Source organism: Archocentrus centrarchus, chromosome 15 (genome assembly GCF_007364275.1).
Source record: "Archocentrus centrarchus isolate MPI-CPG fArcCen1 chromosome 15, fArcCen1, whole genome shotgun sequence".
NCBI lineage: Eukaryota > Metazoa > Chordata > Actinopteri > Cichliformes > Cichlidae > Archocentrus > Archocentrus centrarchus.
This window is the reverse complement of record NC_044360.1, coordinates 2,623,918-2,646,802: the sequence shown is the minus strand read 5'-3', so window position 1 is coordinate 2,646,802 and position 22,885 is coordinate 2,623,918. Positions and strand designations below refer to the sequence as shown.

Below are 22,885 nucleotides of genomic sequence, written 5' to 3'. Positions count from 1 at the left end.
AGCAGGAATAAAAGCTGTTCCTTTTAGGGATCAGCGTTATCAGGCCAACTCCAGCCTTTCCTAAAGAAATAAGCTGAGCTTCCAGAAGGAAGGTGATCAGTGCGCACTAAGACTTAACTTAAATTCAGACTTTCAGCTCTTCAGACTTTGAGAGGAAAAACGTGTGCCTGATTTATGGGATTCTTACAGAAGAAAATATTTGCTGATTCATTAGTCCTCTGCAGATTGTCGCTGCCATAACTAGTGCATACATAAACAGGTTTCCAGACTTTGGGTAGAAACTCTTTCCTCAGTCTCATTACTGTCTGTCTGCACAGTTCAGAGCTTTTTACAAGTTCCCCCCTCAGTGAAGGAGACAAGCCTCACAGGGGGGGGAAATAAAAAATAGAGGGAGTATATCTAGTTAATTCTACTAAAATAGTCTAATTTTTATTTACACAGTTAAGAGTTCACACAATCATTATATCAAGTTCATAATATCAAAGAATAGCATATCAGCAGACTTTCCATGATGTTAAAACTCCCCAGTGGATGAAGCCTGGCCTGTTAGTACAGCCAGGCTCCTGGCTTCATTATTCAGGTGGATGAGTTATGAAAAAAATTTAGCTCACTCAGAGATGTTATGAGAGGGGAAACTATCCACAGAGGCCAAAGTAGTTTGATATGACAGGCTGTAAATATGCTTTTTATTGCTGTACACACTGAGCATTTTAACAGGGAAGTATATAGGGATGGACTCTCTTTTGAAGCGAGCCTCCAGTGGACATTAGAGGAACTGCAGTTTTTGGTACTTGTCTGCTTTATTTTTCAGCTCTGCCCCTTCATCGTTTATAGAACGATGCTGACGACGTACAGGTGAATTCTGGGTACAGAGAGTGATCGCTGTCTGAGAGAAAAGTCAGAGCTTGGTTTGAATATGGCAAATAACTATTTAACTTACTCCGGCAGCTTGAAATCTCATAACTGATAATGACACAAATCCCCTTATTCTCAGTGCTCTGGGACATCAATGAGAACAAGCTGGGTAAAAGAATATAAATCTAATGCAACTGAGACACGTGGAGAAAAAAAAAAGGTTTCCACTGACGTCAGCGAGGAGGCTGTTAGCATTAAATAGCGTGATGATGGGTCAGCGTGACCTTTTGGAGGCAGGTGAAACTCATCGAGACAGCAAGTAAAGAATGAGTTCAGGTTAGGGGTGTGCGATACCGACAAAAAATAATATCTCGATATTTTCTGTAATTTGTTCGATAACGATAAGAAACGATATTTTGCATTATTTAAAAATGTGTTCATACAAGAAGTGCAAGCTGGTAAAATATAAGACTTAAATCAGTGTTTTTGAGACATTAACTTATTATTTTAGTTAACTTTTATTTACCCAGGAAAAACACATTGAGATTAAAATCTCTTTTTCGGGAGTGTCCTGGGCATGACCAATGCAAATAGAAAAACTTTAACAAGCTTTTCAAAAGCAGTCACTCAATACAGAAAACTTGACAAAATGAAACAAAGAAACAAAAAGGAGGCTGTCCGGGGGGATTCCTGCTACATTATAGCAAAATAAATCACAGAAACTGCACACCTTCACCTGATCAGAAACCTGCTTTTTTGCAAGACCGCTTATTATCCGAGGCTCCAAACAGGTGCGCTCCGAGAACGTTGCTAGGTTATGACGCAGTGATTGTAACATACCTACGTTAACTTAAAGAGTATTAACCAGTGGCGGCTCCAGAAATATTTTTCTGCAGGTGCTAAGGGGGGGCTAAGCATTTTACTGAGGGTGCTATGAAGGATCATTTGTTCTTTCAGTTCTCAACACACACAGACACAAGCTATTTTCTTGGGGGTGCTATGACTTTTCCAGGGGGAGCTATATCACCCCCTAGTGGCGCCACCACTATTTAAATCAGTGGTGGCGCTGGGGGGGCACGCTATTGGTGCTATTGTCAAATGTGACTATTACCTTTGTTAATCTGTGTAAATATAATTGTCTTATGTAATGGGTTGGTTATACACCAGAAACATAGTACTTCTGTCTTCAAATGTAAATTTCCAGCATGAATATGTTGCATTTCAATCTTATGAACTCTTCATATACTGTATTTAACCCTGTAATATTGCTTAAATAGAACAGTTGTGCATCTTGACAGAAATTTTATTTACAAACAGTAAATTGTACATGGCAGCAACAGCTTTAAACTTTAGATTAGATTAGATTAAACTTTGTCATTACACATGTACAGTACAAGGCAACGAAATGTAGTTTAGCATCTAACCAGTAGTGCAATAAACAGTAGTTAAACAGTAATAGAATATAGTGAATATGCATGTGAGTATATTAATGAGAATATATTAGAGGTATTATAGACATAATATACAGATAGAATTATTATGGACATAATATACAGTTGAAATATAAAAGATAAGGTGCTATACATATGTATGGAATAATTTATCATTTAAATCTCAATATGAGATAGATGTATTTATGTGTGCATATATATACAATATGTGCTGAATGAGTAAAACTATAATAATATTCAATATAGTGATGTACCGTGTAACAAGTGATGTAAATGATTGTAGTGCAGTCAATGTCCAGGACGTAAGTGAGTGTTAATGTTGGACAGAGTTCAGTAGGGAGACCGCTCTGGGGAAAAAGCTGTTCCTCAGTCTGGTCGTCCTGGTCCGGAGGCTCCTAAAGCGCCTGCCAGAGGGCAGAGTGACAAAAAGTCTATGGGCAGGGTGATAGGGGTCTTTAAGAATACTGCGAGCACGCCGCAGACAACGCTTCGTCTGGACGTCCTCGACTGATGGAAGTGAAGTCCCTGTGATCTTCTGGGCCGTTTTCACTACTTGCTGTAGAGTCTTATGGTCTGTGACAGAGCAGTTCCCATACCAGACTGTAATACAGCTGGTCAGGATACTTTCTATCGCACAGCGATAAAAGTTCACAATTCAATTCAATTCAATTTTATTTATATAGCGCCAAATCACAACAAACTGTCGCCTCAAGGTGCTTTGTATTGTGGGTAAAGACCCTACAATAATACAGAGAAAACCCAACAGTCAAAACGACCCCCTATGAGCAGCACTTGGTGACAGTGGGAAGGAAAAACTCCCTTTTAACAGGAAGAAACCTCCAGCAGAACCAGGCTCAGGGAGGGGGGGTCATCTGCCGCGACCGGTTGGGCTGAGGGGAGAGAAAGACATGCTGTGGAAGAGAGCCAGAGATTAATATCAATTAATGATTAAATGCAGAGTGGAGTATAAACAAAGTAAATAAGGTGAATGAGAAACAGTGCATTATGTGAACCCCCCAGCAGACTAGGCCTATAGCAAGGATGGTAGAAGACAGGTGTTGTCTCCTTAGTGACCAGGCTAGAAGTGTTTGTGGTCCAGGACAGATCTTCTGTTATGTGTATTCCCAGGAACTTGAAACTGGCAGCACGTTCAACAGCCATCCCCGTGATGTAGATGGGGTCAGGTTTGTCACTTTTCTTCTTCCTGAAATATACAATAAGTTCCTTTGTCTTACTGGTATTAAGGAGCAGGTTATTGTTAGCACACCACATGGCCAAATGCTCCACTTCCTCCCTGTAGGATGTCTCATCGTTGTTGCTGACGAGGCCGATCACTGTGATGTCATCAGCAAACTTGATCATGGAGTTAGATTCATGAACAGTCTTGCAGTCGTGAGTGAAGAGGGAGTAGAGAAATGGACTCAACACACAGCCCTGTGGTACACCTGTGTGTAGTGAGATGGTGGTAGAATGGGTGTGGCCTGACCTAACATGCTGAGGCCTGTTGGTCAGAAAGTCCTTAATCCAAAGGCAGAGGGAGGGGTCAATGTCCAGATCTCCAGGTTTTGTGACTAACTTGGCAGGGATTATGGTATTAAATGCTGAGCTGAAATCAACAAACAGCATTCGTGCGTATGTGTTTTTTATTGTCCAGATGTGAGAGCACAGAATGTAGTGCAATGGAGACTGCATCCTCAGTGCTCCTATTGCTTCACTTGCTTGCTTATAAATGTAAAGATTTCCCATGACAGACTAAAATCTGAAAACTTCAGCCAGAACACTGTCATTTTATATGTGTTGTCTGAATAAAACTAAAGAGCTATTTTACAAGGATTTTTGGCTTAAGTACCTAAAATGTATAGCGATGAAAATAACAAACACTGCTTTTTGGTGAACCTAAAGACAAAAATCTCCTGATAACAAGGCCAAAGCCAGAGTCAGTGGAGGTCAGGCAGGCTTTAATGTCACTTACAAAAGCCTCATATTCATGGTAGTGTGCAGGAAGATGAAGTGTTTCAAAGCAAGTTCAAGATTTGGGCAGGTTGGAATATCAAGGGAAAAATGTTTAGTCTGTTGCCTTGTCTTGCACTGCAAATACACACATGCAGAAACAATAACCTGGGTTTGGTCAGTATCTGTGCCAACTTATTATTAGAGTGGACATCATATAAAAAAAAGTTTGTCTAGTTCAGGGCTGCTCAGTTATTTTCTGTTATCCCCCCCCCCCCCCCCCCCAGCAAGAAGAAAACCTCTCGCGCCCCCCCACTCTCTGGCGCGACTATAAATAGTAGCTGCGGAGCCTGCTCTAAGCTGTGAGTAGGAAAAAAAACGTGCGCCATAGAGCTATTACTCTATCACTATGACAATGAGAGCGCCACTGCCACCTACTGTTGTGGATGTGCAATTACACTTTATTCTAGTACGGCAAAAAAAAAAAAAAAAAAAAAAAAAAAATTCAAATTCCTCCTCCATGACCGGCTATAAAATTCTTTGTATGAGTGACTGCAACACAAGTCATTCTAGTCTCTTAGTGCAGTTTTGTACAACTATTGCACTGAAATCTAAAATTACGTTTTTTTTTGTTTTCAAAAGCAACAATAGTAAACAAGACAGGACAAAATTAATCTCTTTAAAATTCAGAAACATGCAAGTCATACTTACATGGGCACTGACATCAGCTTCTGAATTTCTTGGAAAAACTTTGGGAATTACGTCTGCCCTCTCCTTAAGAAGGTCCCAAACCATGGTCTCCTTCATCCCTTTTCTGAGTTGCTTCACCCGACGGCTTGTACGTGAAATCACCTAAAAATAGTTCTTAGTGGTACAGGATTATAACTATACAACTACATCAAGAAACTGTTTTCCCTTTTACTAGCACTGATATATCTTAAACAACACTACAGCAAATCTTTATTTACAAAGACTATAAACATCCATTGATTCTGAGACCAGAATGACCACTGTGCTAAATACATGAATTGTCCTGTTATGTTACTTTATTGGAAGAGCAAGAAAAGATTGAGTTTTTCCTGGCCACAGGACCACAGCACTCTGGTTTCAGCGAATCTACCTATTCACTGTCAAAACTTTTAAAATAATCCAAAATGCATACAGTAAATCAATTCTCTTTCTGTGAGGTTGATTCCATCTGTCTATTCCTGTTTCCACCTTTATGAGTTTCCACAAAATTTTACCTTTCTGACCAGCCAAGGCCAAATTTTATAAAAGCTTATGTGGTAAAAGGGGAGGCAAGGGCACAAAATGTAGAGTTTCTCACAAGATGTTCACATCCAAGAAAACCTGCAACTTGGTGTGAAGTACATGTACATCTTTTGAAAATAAATTTAAAAAAGAATTAAAACGTGCAAAGTACTATAGTTTAGCTACTTTCACACAGGCTAGCAGAGTCGCTGACCTCTGACTAGCGCCGTGAAGACTGTCGGATCCGCCTCTCTGGCTGCGCTCTCCCGAAACAGGGGGAACAGATTCTCACGGGGAACAGAATTTTGCACAACACCGCAACAACGCCAGAAACAACTCCCTCTGACGCTCGCCCTCTCTCCCTCGTGTGCACACATATGTTCAAGGACCACCAAAACGGTGGGAAATCACAGAACCTCTGCACAGAACCATCTAACTTTAACAGAATCGCTACAGTATGAAGTTTGATGCATTTTCTGACCTCCCTCAGAGGGTAGAATGTGTGTGTATTGGATGGAATGTTGGCGGTTAGACTGAGAGCTCCAGCTGACAGAGTGGGAGACTTCAAAGTTTTCATGTTAAATTTTCTTTTTAAACTGCCGCTGTGTCCACAGTGTTCACTCTACAGCCATAATTTTACCCTCAAAATGTAGAGCCGCTCCTCTTCTTTCAAACAATGTGCCTCTCCACCCTAACAGATGGATATATTTTAAACTGTGAGGATCCAAGTACAGGGAGTACCTTCCAACTCCTCCATTAAGAACAATGTAATCTTAGAGAGGAGATTTTCTCAAAACCAGAAAAGAGCCCCTTTTTTAAACTGCTTCCATGACGACATTTTTAACACCAGGTAAATAAAAGATACACTGCTGTTTAGAGCAGGTCCTTGTGATGCCCACAATTTAAAAAGTATTTTGATAGGAGCTACAGTTTTTGATTTAGAAGCAGTTGTTCAACAGGTGCACCGAGGCAAATTTAACAGGGATTTGCCACAAAGTGCCTGTAATTCAGCAGTTAGGCAGTGCATCTGACTGCTGTTTTCAATTGGTGGATTTAAATGTATGCAAGCATTCTGATTGGCAGATGGAACTTTAAACTGATTGGTGGATTTGTCTTCAGAATGCAAGTGACTTTGATGTTTCACCACAGAGTTCTATGTTCAAAGGTTCAAAGAGTGACAGCACCTCCCTCAGAGTTCATAAGCAGACCACAAGTGAAAATTTCAACACATTCAACATTTTTCAGTGATTTCAAGAAAACAAAAATGAGTAAGAGCCAACTGACCATTCCCTCTGCAGAAACCTCAAAGTTGACTGTGAAAACAGACAGCTTTGATAAACCTAAAGAAGAAAATGCTTTAAATAAAGAACATGAAGCGTCCCAGATGGAGCTCCAGGAAACACCTGAAAATAAAATGGTGTTACAGAAGAACTGCGAGGCACTAAAGAAAAGAAATGAAGAAATGAGGGAACAGCATAAATTAATGAGAAAAGAAATCCAGAGACTCAAGGAGATGGATAAGCACCTTTCAAGTTCAGCTGAATGTTACGAGGCTGAAAAAGAACTCTACTGCGGCATTCAACGAGAGAATGAGAAGATGCAGAAAGAGATTCAGGAGATGCAGCAAAATCTTGCAGGAATAAAATCTTTAGTCAGAGAAAAGGCCAATCATGATATGATGGAGTTTCTGACATCTAAAAATTCTACTTTGCGCCTGAAGTGGGATAGTCTCCTCGATGAGTTTTTTAACTCTAAGAATCGAGGAAGACTGGCGAGGTTTGAGAACATCAAAAAAGAAAACGCCGAAATGGAAGCTCAAATCGAGGACCTCAAGGACAATGTCAGAATGAGAAAAGCTTTAGAAGAGCTTAAAGCTCAGGAGAAAGTCCTGCAAAAACACAGCAGAAAACTTAAAGTAAAAGAAGTAAAAGAATCTGGTGTCTCCACCCAGATTGAAATTGAGGAAGATTGGAGACAAAAACATGTTGTGCTGACGCATCAGACAGATGCCATGAAGCAGAGAAACGAAAAAACAGCTCAACAAATTCAGGTCCTCAATAAGAATTTAGAGGATTTAGCTGATGTTAAGAAGGCTTATAAGACTCTGAAAGCAGAGAAAAACAACGTGACGAGTCAACATACGACTCTGGAGAGGGAGATTGAGGGGCTACGGTCAAAGGTCAAAAAAGAACAATCTTGGTGGCAAAAAGCTAAAAATCTCGAAGCTGAGATTGAAGCCCTCAGGCTGACAGCTCCCAATCTGCAAGCCCAAATGACAGAGCTGCGCGGAAACCTCCAAGGAGAAAAAGTTCTTAACCTGATTCATGAGTCAGTGAAGGCTGAAAAAAAGAGCATTCATCAGCACAACAACCTCAAGCTAAAAGAATGGAAAAAACTGATCAAGACAATGCAAAAAGAAATTGTTCTCAAGGAGAAATGTACAGCAATTAGAGCCGAGATAGATGATCTCAGAAGAGTAGAAGAAGAGCTAAAAAAAGGCTTCTAGCATGGAGTCATGAAGGAATCTTTTTTTGACTAAATGCTCAACGAAAACACGTGGATCTCTGGCATTATATTTCGTCCATCTCAAAAATAATCTTAAATTAGCAATTCATTAAAATTAGTTAAGCAACTACCCAACCAGTCTCGGCAGATGGCTGCCTCTTCCTGAGCCCGGTTCTGCCGGAGGTGTCTTCCTGAAAAGGGAGTTTTTCCTCCCCACTGTCGCCACATGCTTGCTCATAAGGGGGTCGTTTGATTGTTGGGGGTTTCTGTATATAATATTGTATGATCTTTACCCAGCAATATTATACAGCTTAACTCAATTTTATTTGCATACGCCAATTGAATTGCTCAGAATATGTTTATTACAGAACAAACAGACTCAAGAACAGTTTCTTCGCCAGAGCAATCACCACCCTGAACTCACACACTCACCCACTGTAACTGTGCAATATTATATTATTCATACTGAACAATATCTGACATTCCTATATTGTGTAATATCCAGTATTCATTCACTAGTGCAATATTCATTCACCAAGTGCAATATTCATCATCTTCATTATTATATGTATACACATATTTACTTTTCTTACAATGTACAGATGCACCAATGTATGTATATATTTTTATACATTCTATTTTTTGTATATTTTACACATTGTTTATTTCTGTATATCTCTTGATTATATTGATCATACTAGATTATAATATTTTTATAATATTTTTATTTTAGAGAGTTTGATTTTCTGTTACATGGCACTGAACAGGAGTGGCCCTCCAATCTCATTGTACATCCTGTATAATGGCAATAAAGGCATTCTATTCTATTCTATTCTATTATATGTTTTTTGATCTTATGTTAAATAAGATAAACAAAACAATTTAAAACTCAAATAAAAAAAAAAACAAAAAAAACTGTATTTTGTCAATATCTATTTATTTTACCACTTTGAAATGTTTTACTGTCAGAAGTTATTTTCAGTGGGCCAAAAAACGTACTGTTTTTATGTTTCCTTATGTTTAACACTGTCTAACAGGAGAAAGATGATAAAGACACATCACATCCTTATAAATAGGATGTAATGCTATTGATTAACTTACATTTGGACCTATATTTTGAAGTAAGGCCCATGCAGCACCGCTTTTCATATAATAAATCTGTAACGTAATGAAAAATCTCCAAAAGCCAAACGAACCACACATGAGAGAGAGAGAGGATGTTAGCACAAGCCCTTTTTAAACCATTAGCAACAGGTGTGCTTCCTCTCACAACTGGAAGCCATCACTTTAGTTCACATTTAAAACATTTAATAACATTTATTATTAAAGAATCAGAAGATTCTCACATGTACATGGACTCCTTGGGTTCAGAAAATCACGGGCCGTAAAATAGCTGGCTGGGACTCCCCTCCGGAGAAGAACACAACTCTCAGTTCAAAACAGATGGACGGAGCGTGGTTTAGACTTGGCCTTCTCTCACTGGTCCGCCCAGTGGTGAGTCCTCATGGCACAAACTTCTTCCATCGGTGATAAAAGCCCTGTGAAAGAAACATGTGCCTTTCTGCGCTGATGTTTCCCTAATCATGACAAGGCATTTTTGCACTGCCTGGTAACAGGGCGCAGTGACATTTGCTCACCGTCCTGTATATGGAGTAAGATAACTGTCAAAAAGGTGTGTGCATAATTCTAACATTCGCATAAACATATTTTCCCAAGAGCATAAATAAAAGAAACATCTCTCTCAGAGGTCGTGAAAGTCAGCCTGGCGACTATTGGTCCACTCAGTGGCGCAAAGAGTGGGTATGCACTACCCAGCTAGCAGTGAACGTTCACATTCACCGTGACGTTCAGTGAACGTTATACTTCTGGTATTTCCATAAATTTGCCTTATGTTGAATGTATGTGAACATATGTCCTCCATTTTCCAGTGAGATTCATCCACGCTTGTATCAAAGGAGAAAATAGATTCCAGCCACTTAAAATTAACACTCAGCAAAGAACAATTTCATTTAGCTGGTAGGGAAGAATTTTGCTGCAGTTTTATTTTAATTTTTTTTTTTGCAGAATCAGCCATTTCCCACTAAATCTTCACATTTATGTGCACATTTTAATTTGCAATGATCTATGATTCCATTTAAAGAAAAATCAATGTTAAAATATTTTAACTGCATAAATCAAGACTGCAAAATACTTGCAAATGTTTTCCATGTTTTACCCTACTAAAGCATTAATAACAACCGAGGCAAAGTATTGATATGATAAACAATCATACTTTAATCTTGTTTTTACTATATGCACATGCACTTTTTCTTGGATGAATAAACAACATTTTTGGACCACCAGTAAACTGAGTAGAAGACTGTTGTGTGTGTACAGAGAAACAGTTCGAACCAGCAATGCTGCACAGTCTGATTTTAGGGTTCCTCCTCCTCATCAGACCTGTCACGTTCTGGATTGGCCAACTTTGTCTTTACGACACTTGGCATGTTTCAGCCAATCTCCCACCACAGCCTGGATCTCAGTATCTGTCAGAGTATCTGACCCTTGGTTCTTTCAACAGCCCCTGAAAAATATACAGACAAAAAAGACTTTGAAAGTGTGCATTATCAAGAAAAATGCAATCATGTACTGAGGTTGGTGTCAGGAGGCGAGACAATCTGATTTCATGGGCTGTAGAGAAAAGTGTACAGTGGCTAAAGCTTCGGTCTAAATTCTGACCTTTTAGTACTTACTAAATATCACCGCCACCAAGTGCTTTTTTTGTCCTTCTGTCCATGGAAGCTGTACTGTTCTGCAACCTTCAGCTCCCTTCCTCCAGTGGCTGCCAGGTGATGCACCTCAAATGTGAAACAATACAAAGAATTTAAAAGCCACCGTTTACACAGAAGGCAAAGGCTGATTGTGACTGTCGTGCAGTATCCAAATTGACATTTTTTTTGGCATGTGAAGTTATTGTACAAGACAGGCAGGTTTTCAATAAATTAAACATACCAATTTTTTCTGATTGCTCCAGACTCAAGCGTCAGGTTCAGAGCTGCTAATTGGCGGGTGGCGAAGGTAGCTGTGTTTGAGTTCTGAGAGTGGCTGGTGGTGGTGGATGACGCTGCTTGGTGACTTCTGATGGTGGGCACCGCAGGTGGTTTAGGGGGAGCAGGTGGTTTTGGAAGGTTTTTCCTGGGTTGTCTTTCCTCATCCTCACTCTCAGAATCGATGTCAATTCGCCTGTAACAAAAATAAATCATTCCATAAGAAAATAGTTCCACTTATTTTCAAACATGAGAGGCTTAAATGACTCCATATAGAATATTAAATGACTCAGTCTTGTGGAGGACACAAACTGTTTTTTTGAGGTGGCGTAAATAATTTGTCTAGCATCTTAATGTGAGTCCTGATTGCTCTGCAAATAGTTGTACTCAAAAACACCTGAGGCCTTTCCAGCATTTTAATGTGAATAGTTGTATTTAACTTTATTATTTACTATATTTTTACACAAGTTTTGAAAATTTTACAACTTATATTTGCATTTTAATTGTCAAAATAATTCGTTAAGCATGTTTGTGATTTTTACAGTAAAAAAAAAATTTTTCTACTCTGATTTTATGTTTTTATGTGATCAAAAGTCCAATGTCTTAATACAGTATGTCAAAATGAAAGAATAACTATACAGTCACACACACGAGGTCGTGCTGAAGGGTTAAGCTGGTCATGAGGAATGATCGAGAGGCGTTTTGTAAAGTGTGCAGAAAAAAATCTAAATTTGACCTGAAACGGTGTGACGGCGATCAAATCACACCGAGCGTCCACCAGCAGCGGATTTGTGTGCGGGGAGCAGATCCCTATTTTGTTTTTTGGTGGTACACAAAGCACCGCAAGGGACCCAAACCGGCAACCCGCCGGCTGCAAGGTGAGCGCCTACCCACTGCGCCACTTTTTGAAATGTGTTTGGAATAATAATGTGTATGAGGTCTTAGTCAAGACAAAGTCAGTTACACCTTCAAGTAAGTGGGATAAAGTTTTGTCTTTGGTGAGAGATGGGCGATCATCTGACAAGGCTCAGTGCTGTGAATCCACCGCTACCCCAAAAAAGGCTGCTGCTCGATTTCGTCCTGGTAGTAAAAATATTTTAGAGGTAGTAAATTGAACTCTAGGATTCCTGTATTGTCTGCAGTCGTGGTCGGTCGGGGAGGTGGAGGGCTAAAGTTCGCTGAGTGTGTGTTTTGTCAGACACCTTAGCTGATTGTTTGTCTTGGACAGCGGGTTCCCGAAACTTTTCATATTCCTCATACTCGTTCGTTGATGATGGGAAGGGTTAGATGTCGAGCTATCCGCTTTCTTACAAAGCCTGCAAACCACCTCCTCGCCTGGGAATTAAGGCGGTAGATTGCGAGGCTGCGATGTCTGAGTTTCTTCCCCTGGCGCAGTGTGTTGTTTAAGCAGCTATGCTAGCGTACAGTATGGGCACTCTCAATGCGCACGCGCAGCAGTCTATACTAAGGCCCCGTTTACACGACACCGTTACAAAATGAAAACGGCGTCGTTTTGATGCGTTTCGCCCTTCCGTTTACACGACAACGGAGTGAAAACGATGTGTTACGGAAACGGGGTCCAGAGTGGAGCGTTTCAGAAACGCACCGGCTTGCGTTCTCGTGTAAAGGCTTGAAACCGGGGTGATTTGAAAACGGGTGACTCGCACATGCGCACTATGGTTGCGACGGCCACAGTTTTCTGCGCATGCGCAAATTGATAAACAGTACTCGCGGATTCACGAGTGCTTCTTATGCTTTTCTTGTGTTTTTACCGTTTTGTAATTCAGCGTTGTGTGCACCAGCGCTCCAACCTCATCGTCAGTCCACACAAAACCTCTCACATTGGCCGTTTTGTAGGTAATGAATAATTTGCCGCGCTTCCTACTGTCACTCCGCGCATGCGCGTCTTGTGTAAACAAGCTTTGCAAAGAGAAAACCAACGCCAACTTGTGGCCTGGCATAGGAACTACATCGTTTTCATCGTTTCACGTGTCATCGTGTAAACACAGATCGTTTCTGAAACGCCATCGTATAAACGGAAGGCTGAAACGCATCCAAACGACACCGTTTCCAGTGGAAACGGCATCGCGTAAACGGGGCTTAAAGCATGAAGTAGTGAACGCGTGGTGCTGGATTGTTTGTTTGTTTGTTTTCCCTCATTAGCATACTCAGTAACGTCAGCTCGCACATCGTTAACACAGCAATTAGGATATTATCGTAGACAATATATATCGCACACCCCTAGTTCAGGTTGTGCTGATGAAGGGGTAATTGTGTAATCTTAAACACACACACACACACACACACACACACACACACACACACACACACACACACACAGTATTAATGCATATACTCTGCCCAAGGGCATAGATGTAATTGTGCATGACCAAAGCAGGCCCTTTTACCAGGCATATGCTTCCGTACACAAAAGGTCTGAACTGTGACTCGTCCAAAAGAAAAACAAAGAAGTGTATCATATATCAGTTCTATTGGCTCATTCTTTTTAAACAGATGACTGACATGCATAGAAATCAGTCACTATGCAGGTCACGGTCCCTGCCAGGTGTAAAGGATGCTAAACAGCTTTGATTCACAGATGTAGAGCACATGTATGGAAACATAAAGCGCAGGGACACTAAACCCTGAAAGACACAGGCAGCCTGACGGCACATGCAGAGATTTGCCAGGTTTTAGAGATGTCAGCAAGTTTCATATTTCAACTTCCTGCCAGGAAAAACTGTCTGTCAGAGTCTAAAGACAAGGTGAAAATCTCCCCCTGAGCTCACTGAGGTCATGTCACAGGATGATGCAACGTTTGCTGTAACTGCTGCACAGAAGTACTTTGAATGTGACTCTACAGCTGTTTTCATGTTCAGCAGATTTTGTATCTAACGCACAGTGTGCCAAAAAAAGGGTTTCTCCTCTTCCTGAGCTCAACATAGTTATAAGTTGAGAGATATAAATTTTATTTTGTTTTAGGTGCAGCTAATAAAACACATGGCCCTTAATCACACTGCCTTATTTTTTCTTTGTTCCAATAGAAATGCTTCAGTCTCAGAATGGATCAGCAAAGATTTCCCCTTCACAGCTTCGGTAAGTTTAAACATGAAGTCAAAACTTTGTGTGATTATAATTGATATACAAAGAATATTTACAGTCTGTGGTATGTTTTAAAAAGGCTTCTCAGACAGTGTGAAATGTCTACCTGACCTGATAATGAAATTGAATGCAGCTGAATATTGAAGCTCTTCGGCTCCGAGCTCTGTGGCTTCCCTTCCTCTGTTGTCTCTGAGCTGAATGATTTGAATACATGTTGATAATGCAAATATCAAGCTTAAGCACTGAACTCAGGCTCAGTGCTCATTTATTTTCAAACATATACCTTCAACTGTAGCAGCTGGACACAGTAACATCTGCATGTCTGAGACTGCTCAGGTAAACCTATCACTCGACACAAACGCTAAAAATCTGAAAGTCAGGATACTTCTGTTGTTCTGTGTCAGATATATGCTGCAATCAAAGACTGTCTATAAAGGACAGATGTAGTTTCCAGGTCTGAAAAGTGAAGCTGATGTGCAAGTGCCCTAAACCTGCTTTCTTTCAGATGGCCAGCAGGGGGCGACACCTCTGGTTACAAAATGTCATAGAAGAAAATGATCCTATTTCTCACTTGATCTTTGACCTCAGCAAACACTTTACTGATGAGTTAATAGTCTCACTCACTAGTTTGAAATCTTATTGAATACAGGTTGATATTTATTTTGTGAATTATGGTCCCCATTAATGCGGAACAGATGATTGGGCAGGGTGCAGTCTCAGGGTCTCACCGAATACAGGTGACACCTACCTTTGGGCTGATTATCTGTTTAATCATTCAAAAAAAATCCAGTTGGACACTTAAATAGTGCAGACAGCTGTTCAAGCTTAGTCATTTTTATCATAGGAACACAGAAATATGAACTGATTGAGTCTAGCTAATGTGTGAAATTTTGAGTCAAATTTAGTGAAGTGTTAAGTAAATGGAGAGCTGCTGGCGGCCACTGGACGGTGATGGGCCCGTAAATTCTGGATGCAGCTGCAGCTCAACACGCCATGAATTATGCATCTGATAATCTGTGTTGTTTTATTAGGGTTTATTGATGATAATGTCTTTGTAATATAGTGTAGCCATTCTCAGCCTGTGAGCTCTTCTGGCGCTACAAATAAGACTTCGAGCCGCTTAATAAAAAATGGGCTCTCAGCTGCTCTCACAAAGGATGAAACGGTGTTCGTCTCTGAAGGAGAGCTGCTAAAGTACAGCCTCCGAATTTATTTGTTGAGTCATCTTTTATGCATTTTAATAAAATCTGAAACCAATGAGTTTGGTGTTTAGGTAAAAAATTATCAGCATTTTTTTTTTTGTCCCAGTTTTTGCTTCTTCTGGCTTTGCTGTTCTCGTTGTAGCTTGCTGTCTGAATTCACTGTCGGTATAAATGGTGGCGTCTCGCAGCCCATTTGAGGTGGTGTAGTTGTGACAGCTCAGAGCAGCCTGAGCGCGGAGATGAGAAACGGGGGGGGGGGGGGGGGGGGGGGGGGGGGGGGGGGGGGTGCAGCTCAAACACAATTGCTGGTTTACATAAAGGAACCTGCCTTAAACCACAGTGAATAGCTTATGTAGCAAAGGATTTGGTTGCCAAGAATATTTTGGTGTATCACTATTCACTGTATTTTCTGACAGAATGAACAGAAAACAGCAATAATAGCTAATTATAACATTCGACTCTGACCAACATTCACTGCATTAGTGTTAGTTATGCTTGCTTGTAGCATTTTCTCACATTTTCACTGGCCAATCATTGGTGCCCATAGACTGTGTGTAAAAGATGGATGCAGCCACCATGACATCACCTAATGATTAATGAAGTCCCAGTGCAAAGTCTCAAGCTTAGCATTTTGGTCATGTCTATAGGAACAAGTGAGGGATTGATCTGAGAAAACAAATGACATTATGAGCTCATACAGTGTGGTACGATATGGTATGTTAATCAGTCATAAGGCAGGCCTGCCCTAAATCATACACAGCTTCATATCCTTCTGCATGTTACTGTGGGATATAATTTATAAATGGGCACCACTTTGTAACCAGCAGTCAAGGCCATAAACCCATCAGGAAGGTGGTTAATTGACGTTGTCACGATAACGTCAATTAACCACCCATCAGGAAGGTGGTTAATTGACGTTATCGTGACAGCAGTTGTAGCACTTCTGCAAGCCGCTTTGCAACCCACCTCCACCCCAGCTGGAGGTTGTGTCGTGTCTGACTTAATCAATGTCAGTGATGCTCTGCAGTGTTCTGTCACTGCCGGGTGGGAAGGACCCAGAACAGAGCCATACACACAGCCTGACGTCTTTTTGCAACCATCTTTTCTGCCCTGCTTTATATGCTATTGGTGCCAGATAGGATGCATAATGGGCCAAAAAACATGGACAATGAAAGAAATGATGTCTCTTCATTTTAGCAGTTTTGATATTGTTTGCTTTTGCTTTCTTTGATCTCCAGGTTCAATTTGATTTATTTTAGATGATACTGTTTTTAATTCTATGAAAAAAACCTGATTTACTAGAAAATGTTTCTTACAAATATTGCCCTATAGTATATAGGGCTTATGCTTTCAATTATGTACCTAGGACACAAGTCCTAAAATGTAGTTAAACTTCATGGTTTGCACCCCCTTCACTCTTAAACGGTGGTATTAATGTGATACCTGCAGCTGGTGTGTTGCATTCAGTAATTAATATATTTTTACCATCTGGTCTTTTGGGAAGCAGAAGCCCCGTCAGACAGTTTGGCCAAGGAAATCTGTAGTCAGACAAGAGAAGCTCAAGTTAATTGCTCCTCTTGAATTCCTGACTCCAGTTATTCTAAACTAGTTTGGATTTGCAGACAGTGGACGCTGATTTATGGAGGAGGTGAAGGAGACGTTCTCATATTCTGCTGATCTGATTTCTTCTCACATCTCCAGAATCTCATTTCCTGAGTACTGCAGTCCTAGAGCAACAAATAATATCAGAGAGTTTAATGTTTTCAGATCCCACAGATTTGTATTTTCATGTTGCATTTTTAAGACATATTCCACACATGCAACATAACTTAAAACTCATTTCAAATTTTGCTTTTTTTTCAGTTAAATTGGGTCCAAAATATGTGTCTCACTTCAATGATTGTGTTATCTGAAGTGCAAACTGAAAGCGGTTTGCTTGATGGTGAGAGATGGTAGAGAGCTGTGACGGCACTGCTTGCATTACTGTGTTGTGTTGTCTGCTTCCAGAGAGCGCTGTCTGCTACCTCTGCAGATGGCTCTGGAGTCTAAAAACACCAAACTGGGTCAGACTGCGCTTTCTGGCATGCAGGTACGGGAAGACACAAATATATATAAAAAGGTTTATTTGTTTATTTGGATTTTATTCTTCTTTATTTGGACATTTCTAGTTTTCCTGAATCTGTGTCTTTCTTCCGCTCAGAAACTCCTGTGTGAGGACAGGTTTGTGGGCGGTGCTGGTGTGGAGGTGGAGGCACTGGAGAAACAGCTGCTCAGCCAGATGTTGGAGGCCATCAGAGTCACGCCATCGCTCCATGAAGACCTGCAGGTGGAAGTTATGAAAGTAAGAACAGGTTTTCTGGGTTTTTACAGTAGGTTTGAACAACAGGTGGCTTGAGCTGTCTGTACTTGAGATGACCGCAGAAGGATATCCACTCTCTACGATGTCATTGAGCCAACAGTTGAAACTGAGTGTTTAGAGCAGTCTGCTGCCTGAGCTGTTGGCTCACAGGGAAAAGCCCATGTCCCATTAGCCGGTCTCGATAGCCGGGGATCGGTCCGCCAGAGCCTCTGCCCTTGATGGCCACCAGACACACATTGCACCCGACCCCTATGATGCCTCCTGCGGGTGGTGGGCCTACAGGGCAATATACAAGCAGCAGAAATGAGCTTCCTCCAAAGGGTGGCTGGCGTCTCCCTTAGAGTTAGGGTGAGGAGTGCAGCCATTCGGGAGGGGCCTCTTGGGTGAGGTGTTCTGGGCATGTCCTACCAGGAGGAGGCCCTGGGGCAGACCCCGGGACACGCTGGAGAGATTATATCTCTCAGCTGGCCTGGGAACGCCTCGGGGTCCCCCTGGACGAGCTGGAAGAGGTGGCTGGGGAGACAGAGGTCTGGGGCTGTTTGCTTAGGCTGCTGCCCCCGCGACCCAGACCCAAATAAGTGGAAGAAAATGGATGCATGGATGGATAAGCTCACTTGGTATTTTGTCCATAATTAATATGAACATCCACCAGTTGAGCACTTTATATGTGCCACAAAATAAGGACATTTGAACGTTTCCTATAATTTGGCCTCTTTAGCGCTCTGATCATCACCTCTTTTTCTTTACTGCTTTTCTTTTCCAGCTCACAGATCTTTCCAATTTGCGTTTAACTTAATTTGGACTTTATTTGACGCAGTGCTTACATCTAAAGTTAGGTTATAGAAGCTAAAATCATTTTTCCTGAACTGTGAAATCTGTCATGTTACAAAAGATAAGAATTAACAGAATTAATCCCTCCTTATTAAGTGTGTGTGTGTGTGTGTGTGTGTGTGTGTGTGTTTCTCCTGTGTGCAGGTCCTGCTCTGTATCACCTACTCACCAAACTTTGACATTAATGGCGACTCCATCCTCCGGATTGCTGAGGTAGGGCAGCCTGAGACTGACATGTTTCATCTTTATAATCATCACTGTGCAGAAACGGCTGTCCTGTATTCATTTTCAAGGTGTTGCATTAAGTTATGGGCTTTTTATTTATTGCTGGCACCTGGAATTGGGATGAAATGATGGGCAGGATTAAACTGGGACTGAATGGGCCAAAATTAAAACATGCTAAGAACCAACTTGCATCTTTTTGTTTATCCTGTTTCTGCCTTTTGCTTCGACAAAGTTAAACTAAGGAACAGATTTTTTTTTTCATGGTCACAGTATCGATTGGGCTGTCTCAGACTGAACCGATGATAGATGGCACCGCTCCTATTTTTTTTTTAAAGGAAAGTGAACTGTCAGCACAGCAAGTGGAACATGAGTCTATTTTTAAAGGTGAAGCTTTTCTCTGTCCTCGCTTGCCCTCAGACTTTGTCTCATGCTGTAATCTCATCAATTATTCAGAAAAGTGAGATGAGTTTTCCTATAAACACACAAACAAAGAGGGAAGGAGATGAAAATATTTGCCATAAAACAAGCCTGTGACATGCTGGAAGCACCAGAAGAAAGTAAACTTTGGTGAAGTCCACTGGTGTCAGTACACCATGGATTAACCATGTGTACAAAGCTTTGTAGTCGTGGTTTTTAAGGCTATATTATCATGATATTGTATAATCATATTCAGTTTTTCTTCCTGTAATCAGGAAAATCTCTTTCCAGTATTGGTCTCTGCTTGCCTTTATTTCTGCTGCTATAATGAATCAATAGATTGAGAGTTTGGATTAATAACAAATGCCCAGTTCTGCCTGTGCCTGATGATATACTGCACGTCACATCATTGCAGTGCCTTGAAGGTCAACAGGATCAATTCTAGACTGAACTACAGATTATACCAGCACTGAATATATCATCAAACAGTTTCAGTCTAATTGATCTACAGCAGAATAAAGAATAATCAAATCCTTCTGTGTTGCTGGCTTCACCACGAATCAGGTAAACAGAACAGTCTTTGTAATACTGTTTTATATCACAACTTACTTAAAAACCTAAACGTATTGTGAGGGTGCGCTGGGAACGCCTGGCAGAAGCCCCAGTCCGGGAGATCTTCAACTCCCACCTCCGGCAGAACTTCGACAGCATTCCGAGGGAGGCTGAGGACATTGAGTCCGAATGGACCATGTTCCGCACCTCCATTGTTGAGGCTGCTGCTCAGAGCTGTGGCTGCAAGGTGGTTGGTGCCTGTCGTGGTGGTAACCCCCGAACCAGATGGTGGTCACCGGAGGTGAAGGGAGCCATCAAGCTGAAGAAAGAGTCCTATCGGGCTTGGTTAGCCTGTGGGACTCCGGAGGCAGCTGACAGGTATCGACAGGCCAAGCGGAATGCAGCTCGGGTAGTGGCCAAAGCAAAAACTCGGGTGTGGGAGGAGTTCGGTGAGGCTATGGAAAAGTGAGGCTTACTTAAAATCAAAAATTAAAATTTGACCCATTCCCTTTGTAGTATTACTAGTAGTACTAAATGTATGATCTCGAGGGTTAAATTGTGACATTGATGTGGTCAGTAAGTATCAGAGGGGGTTGTTGATCAGTTTTAGCTGCTTTTGGTGCTTTACTGTTTTTTAATTTAAATTTTATATCTTTGAATCTCTATAGTTCTTCTTAGGACACATTTCATAAAGCATAATGCTGCTGATTTCTGCAGTGGGTCTGTTTCTTCTGAGCAGAAATGCTTCTGTCAGTGTCATCATTAATGTTCAGACATGCCACCTGAGTGTTTTTGTCCTGTTACATCACTTCCCTCAGCAGCAGGGGAACCATCCACTGTACCTAACTGATGTTTGACGTCCATTAACAGCTCATAAAAACCTGGTCAACATGGTGTGTTAATGGGCTCTGTGCTGCCAGGGTGGGCCATCTGGTGTGTGAGTGTGTTTGCATTAGGTCATAACTCAGGGTGGCTGGAAAGGCTGTCAGCAACACTCCATTATCATAACATCTAAACAGTGAGGCCCATCACAGTTTTCTTTTCTTTTTTAATTTTTAATGCGGGGATTGGCAGCACGGAGGGATTTATTCATTTTCAAACACTGGGAGCTCGAGGCTTACACTTCACCGCTTTAATGTGATCGTCAGTTACATGAAATCGTACCCCCACCCATACAGCTGCAGACATGTGAAATGTATCAGTGTGTTAGCCCTGAGATAGACTGGAGACCTGTCCAGGGCGTACCCCGCCTCCCTGTGACAGCAGGCCAACCTGCACACTGAAAATATCAGAAAAAAATGTCAAATTCTGGATGTAATTTCCCCATTGTGGGATCAATAAAGTATCATCATCATGTAGCTGCCATGATGTTACCTCTTAGTTTGTGAAGCCCTGTTTTGAAACATTGCTTCCATGTTAGTGTGAGGATGGAGTGCTAAGTGCAGTGCATCACTCAGACATGGATACATCCTGATTAGTGAGACACAACAATTTCCTAGAATTGCATTCAACAAAACAACGGGAAAAAACTTCCATTTGGAAAATTAAGTTAGGTTAGGGGCGGAGCTTTGATTGACAGGTGTGCTGGCACAGGACGCTGTAGATGTCAGCTGTCTGCTTAGCTTCTCCAGTGAACTGAACCTCTTGACCCTGTTTGTGCCCTTGGTGACTCTTTAATAGAATTATCTGACACATATATGGTAAATATATGTGGTACTTCCAGTCTAAGAAGTTTATGCTTTTGTTTCAGTTAGTGAAATTCTAGCTGTGCTATTAGACTATTAGCCTCTTACTTAGCACTAATTATCAGGTATCACTCTGTCTCACCTGTACAGTTTACAGATGCGGCTTCCTAACCAAGCTTGCTAGCCCTAGTCTATAATGCAGCACTCTATCCATCAAAATATGGTCACTTTATGCTCCAAACAACCAACATGGCAGTGGCCAAAATGCTAATAGGTAACATCACTGTGGCTATCTTTTATTTACAGTCTGTGGTTTTAAACCAGCTGACCAGTGCCACCTAGAGGAGCAAAGGATTAGCATCAGTGTGTCAACAAAGAGGCTAAAAACAGCTTTGGTACTTTTCCAGCTGTTACTTTCTCTTTGTCTACTCATACAGTACATTGCACATTAACATGTAGCCAGTGTGTGACTGTACAACACAAGCTTTTAGCTTGTAAACACTGTCTAAATGAATGCATCCTGTGGATGTACTCCATGAACCCCACATTATGAGGGTTTTAATATTAACCCTTAGTCATATTCATACTTACACTAACTGGCAGCTCTTTAAAAAAGAGAGTGCAGTATTGATTGCTTGCAGGAAGTGTAAGCATTAAAACTGTAGGAGCTGGAGCAAGTCTTAATTTCAGGAGGTAATGTGAGGTTGTGCCTTCCTCTCTGGTCCCTCTCGCATGTATATTCATGACGTCTGTAGGGACTTTTGGCTCAGGATGTATTTTTTCTTTATTGATTAGGAACAGGTGGTGTAAAACATCCCTGAGGGTGCCAAGATTTCAAATGTAATTAGGAGATGTGGACTTTGTTTGGGCTCCACATGAGGCCGGCCCTGGTAGTTCTCAGTTCTTCCAAGCTCACAGGATGGAACTGAAATTTGGCAACTGGTTAAATCAATCTTGGCTTATAGACTTGTTTTTTTTTTCTGTGCCCCTTTTTTAACTTACAATCTTAGATTAAGAAGTGTTACACAAGTTAAGTCAAGCTCTGCGTGGTTTCTAAGCTGCTCGGACCTGACAGGCAATATTTTTGCAAAAATAGGTACAGAAAATAAAATTCTCTCTTTATAATATTGAAGCATTATTACCTTGCAACTTGTTGTGCAGCTTGGGCTATATAAATGAATTTAACTGAATTACAGTTTAGTATGAGTGTTTGCTCCACGTGGTTCAGAGTAAGTCATTAATCACAGCACCATAACTGAACTCTGGGGATACAGCCAGGTGTTCTGAGAGTTGATTAAAAAAAAGAAAAAAAAACATAAACTGGAAAGCTCTGTTATATGTGTGTGTGTGTGTGTGTGTGTGTGTGTGTCTGCTCAGCTGCTGACCAACTTCTGACTTAGTGTTTCCTCTCTAACCTTCTAATATTCCTGAAAGATGTCGGACACTCGCAGCACATCTTCCTGCCCCCGCTGCT

General features: G+C 41.1%; 1 protein-coding gene and 1 long non-coding RNA gene across 2 annotated transcripts in view; one reads left to right on the top strand and one right to left on the bottom strand.

Moving 5' to 3' along the window:
* Positions 1-22,885, top strand: part of arfgef3 (ARFGEF family member 3) — a 63,211-nt gene that overhangs the window by 725 nt on the left and 39,601 nt on the right. Inside the window, exons 2-5 of the mRNA XM_030747735.1 lie at positions 14,083-14,134; positions 17,350-17,431; positions 17,543-17,683; positions 18,677-18,745. Of these exons, the coding sequence (XP_030603595.1) occupies positions 14,083-14,134; positions 17,350-17,431; positions 17,543-17,683; positions 18,677-18,745 (344 nt within the window). The remainder of the gene's footprint in view (positions 1-14,082; positions 14,135-17,349; positions 17,432-17,542; positions 17,684-18,676; positions 18,746-22,885) is intronic.
* On the bottom strand, positions 10,313-12,452 carry LOC115793031 (uncharacterized). Its single transcript, XR_004021091.1, has 4 exons — positions 12,241-12,452; positions 11,004-11,234; positions 10,745-10,849; positions 10,313-10,575 (listed from the first exon to the last, which is right to left on the bottom strand). It is a non-coding gene; the product is annotated as an uncharacterized LOC115793031 (long non-coding RNA).